Source organism: Eschrichtius robustus, chromosome 13 (genome assembly GCF_028021215.1).
Source record: "Eschrichtius robustus isolate mEscRob2 chromosome 13, mEscRob2.pri, whole genome shotgun sequence".
NCBI lineage: Eukaryota > Metazoa > Chordata > Mammalia > Artiodactyla > Eschrichtiidae > Eschrichtius > Eschrichtius robustus.
The window spans coordinates 86526146-86540693 of record NC_090836.1 but is presented as its reverse complement, the minus strand read 5'-3'; the positions used below and the strand labels follow the sequence as shown (position 1 = coordinate 86540693).

At 38.4% G+C, this 14548-nt stretch overlaps 1 protein-coding gene across 1 annotated transcript in view; it reads right to left on the bottom strand.

The window, feature by feature from the left end:
- Positions 1-14548, bottom strand: part of MYBPC1 (myosin binding protein C1) — a 138137-nt gene that overhangs the window by 131 nt on the left and 123458 nt on the right. The window contains exons 27-31 of the mRNA XM_068561972.1: positions 14046-14241; positions 11169-11308; positions 7714-7873; positions 6693-6829; positions 4853-5039 (exon numbers count right to left, since the gene is read on the bottom strand). Of these exons, the coding sequence (XP_068418073.1) occupies positions 4853-5039; positions 6693-6829; positions 7714-7873; positions 11169-11308; positions 14046-14241 (820 nt within the window). The remainder of the gene's footprint in view (positions 1-4852; positions 5040-6692; positions 6830-7713; positions 7874-11168; positions 11309-14045; positions 14242-14548) is intronic.

Here is a 14548-nt window from a genome sequence, read left to right as displayed (position 1 = left end):
CAAAACCGTCTACACGTGAAAAATCCCTGAAACAAGACTTCTTGACTAGCTGCCTGGAAATGTGACTAATTATGTTCCAGTTCGTTACAAAGATTCATTCAGTCCCTACTTGGAAATCTTCTCCTGGGTTTAGCACATTTAGAATCTAAAACACTTGGCATCTAGAAGGAAAAGCAAGTTCCCTGCAGACCCATAGCAGTTTTTTGTTCCCTACTACTATCCGTTCTTAAATTCCTCATAGTTGGAGAGTGTTTATCGCTCTTTTTGAGGTTTTGAGGTTCCTCTATAGATGATTTAAGTGTTCTGATTGAATGGCAGAATAAATGCAAATCATGTTACAAATCAGTGGGAAGAACTGTTTCCAGTTTGTTAATGTTCCTTTCAATTAAGCACAAAGAGTTCCCATTCAAGCACATGGGAGAAGAAAAAAGGAACTACTCCTTTAACTTTGGCTATTCATACTCTGTCAAAAGTGCAAAAATTGGAAATATTTTGTTAAAAATAGTAAAACCTGTCCAATACCTTCTGAAGGTGAGAGAAACACCTACTAATATTTCATACTTACCCTCCGTGGTTCTGAATTATATTTAAAAAATAAAAGTACCCTTCACGAGAGAACCCATGAAACCATAAAAATGGTCCTTTAGAGAAGTGTTTTACTACTTGCTAATAAATTCACGTCCAGACAAAAACAGCATGCCATTTGAACATTCTTAAAACTTCTTCAATGCAATTTGGGAAAGTCATTCTCCTTTTTTTTTTTTTTAAAAAGTTACATATTGGTAGAAATGATGCCACGTATGTACATGTCCATTCCTTGATGCAAAGAGTTCAGAATGCTTGGGTATCACTCATTTTCATCTACATTAAATGCTTTAATTCATGCTCTACTGCATTCAACAACTTGCTTCATGTCAACAGAAGATTGTTGTGATGAATAAGTACTAGCTGTTAATGTCAAGATACTGAAATACACATTAAAACTACAGTGTTAGGGAGTTTAAATAGTCTATTTTCATTGGGTTACATAATGAAAATCATGCCATACTCCACAGGCTTTGTATGGCTTATGACAGTCATAAGCTTCATATGCCAAAACCATATGAAAGCTTACCTTAGATGATAATATACATTCAAAAATCCTTACTGTGCTACAACTAAGGAAAAGAGAGAGAGAAAGAGAGAGAGAGAGAGAGAGAGACATGTTGTAAGCATTAATAAAGTGCTAAAACCAAAGTTGAGTACTTGTTGGATGAAATTATGGTCACGATTATGATGAGGTGATTTCATTAATCCTTAGTCAGGTGAAAAGTACAGGAAAATAGAAGCGCACGGAATGAAGGGCTGGGGTCCAGTCACTTCAAAAGGATCATTAATAGGTAAAACATTTATTAATATGCACAACCACTTTGCCTGAACAGGTGGCAAAGCCAATTCGACTGTAAAGTGAATAATTATGGTAACAGTTTCCAAACCATTAGCTAAAGAAACCCCCCTACAACATATATATATTGTGTTTTTCAACAACAGAAAAACATGGACAATCAACAAAGCATTAGTATACATATATATATGTTGAAATTCTAAAAGGCAAAATTATCAAGTGGATATAGAAATTAGACTATTCTAGAATATTGTATTCTGAACTGACTATATATGACTGATCTAAATAAATGCAAGGCTTAAAAAAACAGGCTAGAAAGTGACTATACGTGCAATCTACAAAACTTTTAAAGAAAGAGTCCTGGGGGCTTCCCTGGTGGCGCAGTGGTTGAGAATCTGCCTGCTAATGCAGGGGACACGGGTTCGAGCCCTGGTCTGGGAAGATCCCACATGCCACGGAGCAACTAGGCCCGTGAGCCACAGCTACTGAGCCTGCGTGTCTGGAGCTTGTGCTCCGCAACAAGAGAGGCCGCGATAGTGAGAGGCCCGCGCACCACGATGAAGAGTGGCCCCCGCTTGCCACAACTAGAGAAAGCCCTCGCACAGAAACGAAGACCCAACACAGCCATAAATAAATAAATAAATAAATTTTTTTTTTTAAAAAAAGAAAGAGTCCTAATTCTTTCCTCTTTCGAAGTTGACATTACCTCTAGGAATTCAGAGAGCAAACACTGTAAACACAGGCATGGGTCTATGTCATTAGAGTTTACATCAGGTTGTTCACCCAGCCCCAAAGAACTTCTTAATTTGCTCTTCCAAATAGGGGGTCAATCATACATATACTGTAGGACTCATTTATCGCTTAATACATTTAGTAATGGGGCCTAGAATTTTTTTTCCTTTTAAGTTCATGAATATATGAAATAATCTTGGTCTCATGAAATTATCCAAAATGTTCAACAGATAGATGGGTTGCAGCCATTCTACTAGAGAATTTTTCATTGGAAAATCTTAAATATGAAAGTTTCCAAATATTGGATCCAAATAGTCCAAATAGATTTTATCTGTGTCCTCTCCCCATCAAAAATGCCCAGAACAATTTTTCTACAACTTAGCAATGGAAAAATGTTCAATTTTCTGAACTTCAACATGAATCTAACGAACCCACACTGGAAGCTATCTTAAAGGAAGAACATCTCTCTCTACACTTGAAAATATTAAAGAAATGCCAAATGATTCCCAAATTTTGGTAATATTACATCTAAAATGAGGTCATCTTCACATGTGGCTTTCTCGCTTTATTTATGGAAAACTGTGGTACGGTCCTTAGTTTTCTGACAACACTTATTCCTATATTACCTAATATCCTTGAATAATTTTGCCTTCCTTGTTCATGGCATAACCACTGTATGCCATGAGCTGCTAAGAAATACAATTAAAAGCAAATGAGAAAGACAAGCTTTACATGCAAAGTGCGATTTCATGTAAGAGGAATGGAACGGAAAGAAGAAATATCCAGTGGGATATGAACTTATAAAACCTGTTGCTGCCCCGCCAGGAAGACTGGTTGTCCAGGGGAATTTACTCCTTGATATATCACTGCAGAATTAGAATATTTGCACCAGTGTTTATTTATTCTCGGTTGACAGTCTTACCATTTTTTTTTTCACAGCTTAACTTGATTCAAGTCACCTATTATCAGATAACAATCTGATGATAAATAATCTTGGCTTTACTTTTAGGACCAAAAGCTTTTACTAATATATCACAGTTGATACCTTATTATGAATTTATATACTAGAATACATTATTTATGTTATTAAATTCAATTACTATATAATTACTATAAAGAATATAGCATTTATATGCATAACATTATTCACTTATGGAGGACCCCAAATGTTGAACCATTTTGAAACCATCATTTTATATCATTAGCAACACTCAGTTATTTTCAAAGCATGCAGAAGTGGTATCGGGTTTTTGATTTTTGGGTTCTTGTTTTTTGGGTGTTGGAACATAAGTACCAACAATACCTTGGAACTAATAAGGAGTTTAGAAACCAGATGTGTTTGCAACTATGACCTTAATCTGCATTTAAAGCTAATAAGTAGGACTTCCCTGGCAGTGCAACGGTTAAGACTCCATGCTTCCAATGCAGGGGCACGGGTTCGTTCCCTGGTCGGGGAACTAGGATCCCACGTGCCACGTGGCACAGCCGAAAAATAAAAAAAAACTAATAAATAGCTAAAAGAACAACATTTAAATTTGTATCCACTATCTCAATAGCAAAGTTTGAAATTTTCTAAGAATATTATATGCTTTACATTTAAGAGGAAGAAAATTTAAAAATTTTCTTTCTTTCAATTTTGAATCTACTATCCTGTATTATCTGAGGATGGACAAAAATCATAACAGAGAGACTACTGATTTTTTAAAGTTACAGAAGGAAAAACTTTTTTTCGAGAAGTTTCTCTACTATATTTACACTAGATTTAGGACTTAAAAACTCTTTTGTTGTTGTTATTGTTTATATAAATACCCTAAGCATTTACTACGTTTTTCTAAAATAGATATTTATAAAGTTATATCTGACTTTTAGATTATAATTTCTTCATTATAGAGAGGTAGGAAAAGTAAAGACTTTGGTTATCACAAAATGGCAAAATAATGCAATAAGAATGAGAGAAAAGACATTAGGATCATGTCACTCCTTATCTCCTAACGGTGACTCTGACAGCTGTAAGAGTTTTCATCATATCCCAAAGTAGGTATTGATTGTCAAGAAAAAAACTTCAGGATAAAAATTATACTCAATTAATATGAAAATTGATTAAGAGGACAATTACACTGAGACTTTTCTACCACATAAATCTTTATGTGTTTTCTTGGTTTACATTAGTTGCAACACTTCTGAAAACTAGTATAAATGAAATGCATACCTACAAATGGAAATTCTCTAGTGAGATTTTAAAAGGAACAGGTTATAATATGTGTATGCTGAATTCTACATGTGTAATATTAAGTACTAAATTAGCAAATTTATATATACATAGAAAGTTTCACAAAAATAGTAAACGAATTAAAAATAGTTAAATTCCTCAACTGCAGTTTCGTTAGTTTTTACATGAGGCTTCTATTTATCTAAGATGGACTACATCACCAAAGTAATACCCCTTTGACTTGATTCATTGTTACCATGCTGTGTATATACCACAATTCATTGAAATTAATAGTGCTTTAGTTAACAAGAATTGCAAGAGATGAAAGTAAGTCAACTTAAAAAATCAAGTAGCCATCACAAATAAGAGTGAGTTCAGAATGTAAAAATGTCTTCTCTCCCCAAATCTTCTCCCCCCTTCCTCCCCTCCCCCAGAAAATGTTGACAAGTAATTTGGATTTGGCAGTAAGGACAATAATTAAATGATTTTCTTTCATTTCAGCCTACACAAGATCTGGGATGTCATACCTTTCACCTCCAGTTTGCAGTCAATCTCCACTGCCCCAAGGTCATTGACTGCTTTGCAGCTGTAGGTGCCTCCGTCATAGGGGCTGGGCTTTCGAATCTCCAGAGTACAGACCCCCTGGTTGCTGAACATCCTGTATCTTGGGTCATCCACAATAGCAACTTTGTTTTTCATCCAGGTAATTTTGGGCTGAAGATGGAAGCAAATTAGGTCAAAACCTATCTGTACTTAGCCTAATAATAGACCACCAAAGCCAGTGACAGAATTTTAAAGCGTGGCTTAGAAAGAAAATACTACATCTAAGAAGAATCCACGTCAACTTGAGAACAGTTCCTCTCAAATTAAATTCTACTTAATGCTTGGCAAGAAAGCGAATGAGCAGTTCTGAAGAAGCCAGCCAGATTTGTTCAGAGGACAGCCCTGGGGCAATCTTCCCAAAGATTCAGTTACATTTAAATTTGATCTACAGGTCCATGAGGTTAACTCATCCTGGAGAGTGTATATTGCTCAGTGTTTTTCAAAGAATCCCTGTAAGGTGTCATCACCAGCCAATTTTCTCTACTTCCTTTCCCTGATATGCTTTTCTAATTCTTTATGGGCTGCTTATGCCTCCTCACCATTTAATCTCTCTTCTGACATCTGTTTTCATCACCTGGTGGCAATGGATGGATCTACTCCAAACAGATAATCCCAGATCAATCGCCCAGGAAGGCTACTCCATTCTGCTTGACTTCTGAACTACAGTCGATACCACTGACTTGCCATTTCTTTTTCATATTGTCTTCTTCTCCCTTCTGTAAATGCACACCCTCCACACTCTCTCCTCTACCTCTTATTGATTTTGTCTTGCTCAGACCCAAGAGACAGCACTTCTCAGTGTCCTTCACACCGTCCTCTTCCTCCTTCCGCCTTTCAAATGGGAGTATTTCCTGAGGCTCACACCTTGCTCCTTGACATTTTGCTTCACTACTCTCTTTCGTTTGATATTCCTTTCTGGAGCCTTGGCTCCAAGGGGTGGGATGTAGTGTCCCCATGCTTGGGTCACCCAAACCAAGAGTCACAGCCCTCGCCTTTCTCCCAAGCTCTGGCGATGCTCTCCTCGCCTCCTGGTCATTCCCGCTTGAATGTACCAACATCACCTCCAATTAAACATGAATTCAGCATCTCCCTCCCACCCTCAGGCTGCCTTCTCCCTTTGACTTCTCTATTTCTGCTCATGGTATATGCAGGAAAAATATCACTGTCTGCAATTGTTCCAAATTCTAGGGCACTTTCTCTCAGTGCCACCCAGGGATAGATAGCTCTACGGGCAACATTCATTAATTTGCTGTTCTTTTCAAATGCCAGCAACATGAAACCTGAAATCCTTTCTAAATCTCTTCAGTCAGATGCGATCTCTCCCTTCCTGGTACTCTGTACCCTTATCACTGTACATTCGTATTCTGCCTTGCATTATAGTACAATTATTTGCTTTACACTATTACAGAAAGCTTGATAAATCAGTATCACCATCTAATTTTTCAGGTAACACAATATTACGTCCATCTCTTGATCTCTCAGTTCTTTTAAAAATAAGTGGTTTGGTTTTTCCTTAGAAAGTATCCCTTAGTTCGTAAAGAAATATAAATATTTTTTCTACATTTAAATAGTGTCCTTAATTATCCACCAATACCACCACCCTGTATCCCCCTTCCCTATCCCATAAAAAGACACAAATAGCAGTTGGAAGGTCAGTTTATATTACTACTTATAATTATAACATAGCGAATATAAAAGAGGGAGTTTGGGATTAATTTTTAAATTTAATTAATATGATTAAAAAAAAACCCTAAAACATGGTACCTTAGGATTTCCTCTCACACTGCAGTTCAGGGTGGCATTGTAACCAGCTATGGCATAGGTGTTGACCAATGGCTGAGTAAACATGGGTGCCTCCGTGAAATTGAAGTCTTCATACACCGGATTTTTGTAGATTTTACCTTAAAAACAAGCATTAGAGATACACAAATTGGCCTGAGAATATTTTATTCTTAGCATACTTGACTCACGTTGAAAACTTCCCTGAGCTTAGAAAAACATGTGTGAAGGCCACAGGGCATTCATTCAGAAGGATACCAATGTACAGCCCATCACACACAGGCAAGAAAGCCAGAGGGGTCATCTGGAACTGACATAAATATTGGGAAGAATTCAGTGTCTGGGTGTTTTGCTCAACAATGTGCTTTAACGTGAAAGTAACGAGGAAGGGCCGGAAGGACGCGGTTTATGAGGAAATGAAATGACAGGGGTGGAAGCCAACTTCTCCTTTCATTGAAAAGCAGATCTCATGTGTAGCATCCTTGAAGGTGTCCAAGAATAAAAGTAACCCAAGCTCTAAAAGTACATGGTGACTTTTTCCTACCCTTGTGATTTTAGCCATTGAGAGACCCACTACCCAGATGTTGCCATGAATGAAAGCTTGTACGTTAAAAAATGCAATCATAATATAATTTTCCTGAAAACATTTTACTTGGAAGATTAACATTTTGGTTGGACATTCTTACCATAATTTTATTTATTTATTTATTATTTTTTATTTCTTACAACAACAGAAATTTATTCTTTCACAGTTCTTGAGGCCAGAAATACAAAATCACGGTGCTGGCAGGGCCACGCTGCCCCTGGAGATTGTAGCAGGGAATCTGTTCCTTGCCTCTTCCAGCTTCTGGCGGCTGCCAGCATTCCCTGGCCTGTGGCTGCATCTCCTTACCGTAATTTTAAATGTGCGTTTATGATATTCTTATTCCCTTTCACCACATCGTTTTCTTTCTGTCTCATCACTGAAAATCAAGGTTCCCAGATGTCCAGCCCGCTTCCAACTCACCATCCTTGGCAATCACGGCACTCTCTTTTGTCATTGTTACATCCTCACTGAGGCCGCACATGTTTTCAGCAAAGACCCGGAAGTAATACTCGTTTCCGATAACCAGTTCAGTAATGGTGGCACTGGTTCGGTGATAATGCTCAATGACAGTGAACCACTCCTGAAAAAAAAAATAATAATTTGAGGAAAATCACTTAAAAATACACAGCTATTTCATCTGTTGATTAGAATAAATAACAGGGATGTTGCGTTAACTAAGAGGGAAAAAAAGCACTAATTTTTATATTGAGGGTAACAGAAATGTATATTTAATTTGTTTAACGCTTTACAATTGATTTACACTTGACTACGTAATTTAATCTTCATTTACACATTAGATTCGTTTACCCTAGATGTGGATGGAAGAAATTTTCATATATTGAGGTATGAAAAAGTCATTCTGGCTTATATGTGGTTTAACTTAAACTTCATACTAACTAGAACAGCCTGTTTTGGGGTCTAATAAACATACATTGTACATCTGCTTTAACCATTTAAAGAAAAGCATGCACTGTCCAGAAGTGAAGAAGGTCTCTTTTCAAGACCCAGATAAATGCCTCCTTTCCTGGGACATCAATGTTAGTACTCCTTCCGTGATAAAGCTCCCTTCCCAGGCACCAAGGTCATGATGACTTGCTGTGTATGTGCTGAACTGTCTCTTTTGGAAACCTTGAAGGAATGTATCCCTGTCATATCTGAGGTTCTTTGTTCAGACACGGTTGAAAACTCTGCTTCTGTGGAGCAGTTCCTCAGAGCCGTCTGAGAGGCTGTCTCCCGGGCTACAGTCCTCTCCTCTATTCTTATAGTAAATTGGTTATTGATTATTTCCATGGACAATGTCAACTACTATCTTTATATTTTCTTCATTACTGTGCGGTGTCTGTCATCTATCTATCTACCTACCTACCTGCCTGTCTGTTTATCTTTTGTATAACAAAGCATAATTATAGAATTTTCATGCCAACTTATCTATTCTGAGGGAGAGATGATGCTAAATCACAACAATTAATATCACCCAATCAACTTGCCTAACTTTATTACCGTAGGTTCTTTCAATTCTTTGCTCAGATATTACTTCCTCTACTGTTTACCCTCTCACCACTCCACTTTGGTCATACTTTTTCACCTTAACCTGGCTACGTTTTCTTCACAGCACTTGTTACCTTAAATATATGACATACTTACTGTTTCACTTGCTTATCTGCTACCTCCCCCACTGGAATGGATACACAGTGATGGTAAAAATGGACTTTTCTTCTCACCCCTGTATTTCCAGTGCCTTATCACAGCACCTGGTATACAGTACGTAGCATGCATAAAATAAATGTTCATTGAATACAGGAATGAATGAATGAGCTAAAGCTATATTATTCTTTTCTTTTTGACTTTTTCCTCACCATGTCAAGAAATATAGTGGTTTCAAAGTTTATCTTGCCACCAGTAGAAAACCACATTGTACTACATATGTTTAGTACCACTAATGGAGAAAATACATTTGCTGACAAAAAATTTCAGAAAGGAAAACGATTTTCCTTGCAACTTTTAGGGGCCATGATCATCTCTATATCTGGGATATTTTAAAGACACCAGACAATTGTAGTTATGCCCTCCTTTATTTCCCAAGCATGTTATGCAAACCTTTATTCCAACATTTATTATATTGTTTTATCATTTGGTTTTATGTCTTTCTGCTTGCTTATACTATGAGTGATCCAAGAGCCGGAGCTGTCTTTTTGTTTTTGATCCACCAGCTAGAACAGTGCTCAACAAATAGTAAATGAGTGAATAAATGAATGTGTTGGCATACATCGTGAAGACAATGTTTATGGAAGGTATAAAGGACTATAGGAATTTAAGTGAAAAACAGCATCTGTAGCCACAGTGAGACAGTGGTGTGGCGACCTCCGGGGACGTGCACTGGGCAGAGTGAGCGTCTTCTGGTCTGTAGGTCTGTCCCTGCTGAAATGCACCAGAAACACAAGGGGATGGGATTGGGGCTCCTCTCCTGTCAGCAGGCAGACCTCAGACACACGAAGCAGCAGGAAAGTCCTGGCTCAGCTGGACTTGACTAGATATCTGAGAAGACAAGTGTTGGCAATGTGGTGGGGGTGGAAGAATGGGGGGGCACCTGCAGGCAGTGTGGTACCCCTGGATTCACTGCCAGTATCTGGATCAAGGTCCAAAGAAGATCCCTCATTGCTAAGGAAATCCAAGTTGGTCAATACCTCCCCTGCAAAGTCATCCATTGATCTAGCTCTCAAGCTGTCCAGGTTTGGCTGAAACATGTTTCTTTATATGCCAAGTCTTATTTTGTCATGTAACACCCACCCAGGGGTGGGGGGAAAGACATGCTAGAAATAGTTTATGGAAAGGCAAGGCTTGAAATCCATTCCGGTTACTTAGACTGCTCTTTCCAACCCTCTCCCCTTCTATTAATCCAATGTAACCTTATACCCTAAGTTCTTACTGAGATCTAGTAGTGTAAATGCCTGCAGACTTCCTATCAATATCACTTGGTATGACGTTTTACTCTTCCTATAAGAATGAATAGTGGCTCCAAGCCATTCTGTGTCCAAACATTCATTTATTCATTCATTGACTTACAGGTAGAGCAATGGTAGTTGTAGTGGATGGATTCCGATTCAGAAAGACCTCGACTTTAACATTTAAAATCTGGTGATCTCCGGCAAGTTATTTAGCCTTTTGAGCCTCTGTTTCCTCATCTATAAAACATAGCTAATAATAATTCGTACTCCAACTGAGTTGCTTCTTGAATACTCTAAATGCTTTTCCTCCTCAGGACCTTTGCATATGCTGTTACCTTTAGAATCTTTCTTTTCTAACTGGAATTTTTTTTTTTTTTAAAGACATCAGTCCATGCTACCAACATTCATTTTACAAGGAGAAAGAAGTTGCATGGGTGCAGATCTGAGTCAGAATCCAGAGTGAGTAAATATTTGTTGAACGAATAACTTTATTGAATTCTACTGAGCATTCTGCCAGTTGCTTTATATTGTTTTGGCCGCACTGCGCGACATGTGGGATCTTAGTTCCCTGACCAGGGATCGAACCCACACCCCCCGCAGTGGAGGCATGGAGTCTTAACCAGTGGACTGCCAGGGGAGTCCCTGTTTTAGCCTCTTGATAAACAAGCGAGGTAAACATCAGTGTCCTTATTTTACAGATGAGGGAAATGGAGATCAAAGAGGTTAAGTGACTGTCCATGTGTATGTGGTTTTAAGTGGAAATGCAAGTCCAACTCTTCGTGGCTCCCAAGGCTTTACCCTTCCCACTGTGCCACATCACTTCTCCATGACCCTCATGAGCTCCTCACCAGCGAGGACCTCATGCTTCCCCCTTTACTTCTGATGAAATGTTATTTTGCTGCTGCTGAACCAGAGAAAGCCAGACCTTACCATGCTCTTCTTGTCGGCCTTCTGGATCGTGTACCCTGTAATGGCAGTATTTCCATCATCCTTTGGTGGTAACCATGATAGAGCAACATTCTCTCCCCAGACATCGTTGATCTTCACAACTTGGGGTGGACCCGGACGGTCTGTAGGATGAATTCATGGCATCACTGTGAGGTCACTTTCCCCCCAACCTAGACCTTGTTACAAGAGGATATTTAAAAATGTCCTTTTCTTCTTGTATTTCTACCCACGTTTCTTTTGCATTCTTCTTCTCCGGAGAAGTACAATGCACTCCTACTAATCTTATCTGGAAACCCTTGACTTTCATCTTCATGGAAAGAAAAGGATTTTGAAAAGAAAATGTAAATGAAACTTCAAACATCATTAACCATCCCTCCAGGGGCCGACTACTGGCAGTGAGTCACAGGCTACCCTGCTTAATGGGAAAGGTAAGCTGATGCTAGACTTGAAATCATAGAGCCTACCTGGGCTGTGTAGCGCCAGCTTTCGGTGAGAGCCCTGAAGCCCACAGTCTGTGAGAGAGGTCCTCTGCTGCACTCAAAAAGCACCTTTAATGGGAGTGAGGAAAACTTATTTCCTCTGCCATCTCTCCCTCCAAGATTCATTTGTATTTATCAGTGTTTCCATTTTATGGAAGTAGAATGCATTAATGAAGAAATCAAGTCTTTCTTCACTTTATTTTTCTGCACCATGAATTTCTGTGACCTCTGACCTTCCAGTAAATTGCAGTAACATTCAGAAAGGCCAAAAGTCAAGTAAACGAAAACTTGGGGGGAGGGATAAATTGGAAGGTTGGGACTGACATATAACACTACTATATATAAAATAGATAACTAATAAGAACCTACTGTGTAGCACAGGGAACTCTACCCAATACTCTGTAATGACCTATATGGGAATAGAATCTAAAAAGGAGTGGATATATGTATATGTATTCACTTTGCTGTACAGCAGAAACTAACACAACATTGTAAATCAACTATACTTCAAGAAAAATTAATTAATAAAAAAGAAAACTAAATCTTCATTGGGAGGCCCCCCTTAAAAAAAAAATCATGCATAGAGGTGCAAGGAAGGACAGTAATCATACTATGTATCTGCATAGCACTTCTTAATTTTTTCAGGGAAATTTCACATCTGTTATCCTTTGCAGTGCAAGCAGTACCCTTTCTGCCCTGAAATATTTTTCAGGTATTAAAAGGCAACTATAATTATTTCTATTTGAAATGTCAGATTGAAAAGAATAAATATCAGAGTGCTTTCTGGTCATGTTTTTCTCTCTTTTAAGCAACATTTAACATGCAGTCTTCATGGGCTCCGGGGGTGGAGCCCTTTCTACAATTACCAACAACGAGTCTCTACAACCACAGCTTTCTATCTCCTGTTTTCACCAACTTGTCCTACAGACAGATGTCTTCTCCCAGTTCAACTTCCCACCTGCACCCTAGGTCTGCTTTGACTTCAAAGTTCACGTTGGCTTTTCAAACACTTGCTCCCCAACAGTAAATGGCCAGATTTTTACAGTCATGGCAGAAACATAAATTTGGGACTAATAAAATAAGTAGGATACTAATTGTTACTATTTATTGAACACCTGGAGCGTGTGCGTGACGTGCCAGGCACTTGCAACTACCTGGTAAAGTAACTACATGGCAAAGTAGGAAAAATAAAAAAGTCCCTCCTCGTGTTTCAGAGGGCAAGGCTCTTCCAGACCCAACCACAAGGGCTTCCAGTAAAATAGAGCCAGCACAGAGCACAGGGAGATCAGCTTGGTGCTTTGTGTCCGCCTAGAGGGGTGGGATAGGGAGGGTGGGAGGGAGACGCAAGAGGGAGGAGATTTGGGGATAGATGTATCTGTACAGCTGATTCACTTTGCTATAAAGCAGAAATAACACACCACTGTGAAGCAATTATACCCCAATAAAGATGTTTAAAATAAATTAATTAATTAAATAAAATAAAATGGAGCCAGGCCAGGCCAGACCCAAGGGCACATATAACACCCTCAACGCTCCTTTCAACTTAACAAAACTCAGGACAGTTTAGTCCGCACAAAAAGATTGCTTAGTTCAAAGGACATGACCTTTCACCTAAGGGAAGGCTTGCCACAGGAAGCTGCTCCTTTGGTTAGAGAACCTCTAGTTCTAGCACAGGTGCTAAACTGTAATCATAAAATTGATTGGAGACAAGGCTTCTCCTAACTCTGCTCTTACATTTATTTCTTGACATTGCAAAAATTCTACAACAGTTCAAGCGAGAAGGGTCTACTTGTAAGAGACCCTCCCTCTATTGCCATAACTGTGGAAACAAGTAAGAACTAACCTTGTTTGGACAGGTTAAGTATCTAAGCCCTGCACGACCAACCACAATTCAGTCTTTAACTGTTTAACTCTGTTTAGGTATACCTTTCTTACGTTCAATAAAAATTCTTCATTCTCCATTAACGTCACTATTAGCAAATTTTAAATGCAGTAAGAAACATGTTAAACTATACCTAGAATCTATAATGTTTTCTTAATGCAAGAATTCAACGTGGGAAAGAGTTTTAGCATTGAAGAGTTGAGAGACAGAGTAAGAGAGAGCTGGATCGTGAAACAGCACTGATAGTTTTCACTAGAAAGTACATACATTAATTTTCTTTACCATATATGCCCTAAGTCTCCCATGATTAGTCCTTTTAGCCAGTGAAAAGTTATTCTAATATGCTAACCAATCTTCCTAATTTATCTATTTTTTTTAATTCTAAAAAGAGGAATTTTCTGTAGAGCCAGCCTAACAGAAGAAATTCTGACTCTTGCCTTACTGACAAGGACATTTTGTCTCCATATAGAATGTTCTAGTTCCCTCCTCCAAACCTACCAACAACCTGGATATCGATGGATGCAGTTTCCACGTATTTTTCCACTTTGACCTGCAGATCATACTTCCCAGAATGGCTCCTCTCTGCTTTTCTGATAAATATGATTGTATCGGTCTCAGAGTTGCGAATGTTGATCTGATTCTTATCAATAGGTGCACCATCTTTCTTCCAAGTTAATTCTGGTCTTGGTTTTCCCTTAAAAGAAAGAAAGAAAAAAAAAAGACAGAAAAAGTAGAGGCGGGAGGGGATCAGATTGTCTCCAGATTTTTTTTCAGCATTAAAAAAATGGGCAGTGGCTTACCCCATCCTAGGCAAGGTTGGAAAATGGTCTGGTGGTGGGCAGTTACAGCAGTAACGTAATGTTCACTATTGCCCATCGATTGCATTCTGTATGCAAGGTACTATGTTAGGTACACGATATCTATAACTTCCCTTACTCTTCACATCAGGATAAGTATCATTATCCTCATTTTTTTTTTTTTTTTGATAAAGGTATTAAATG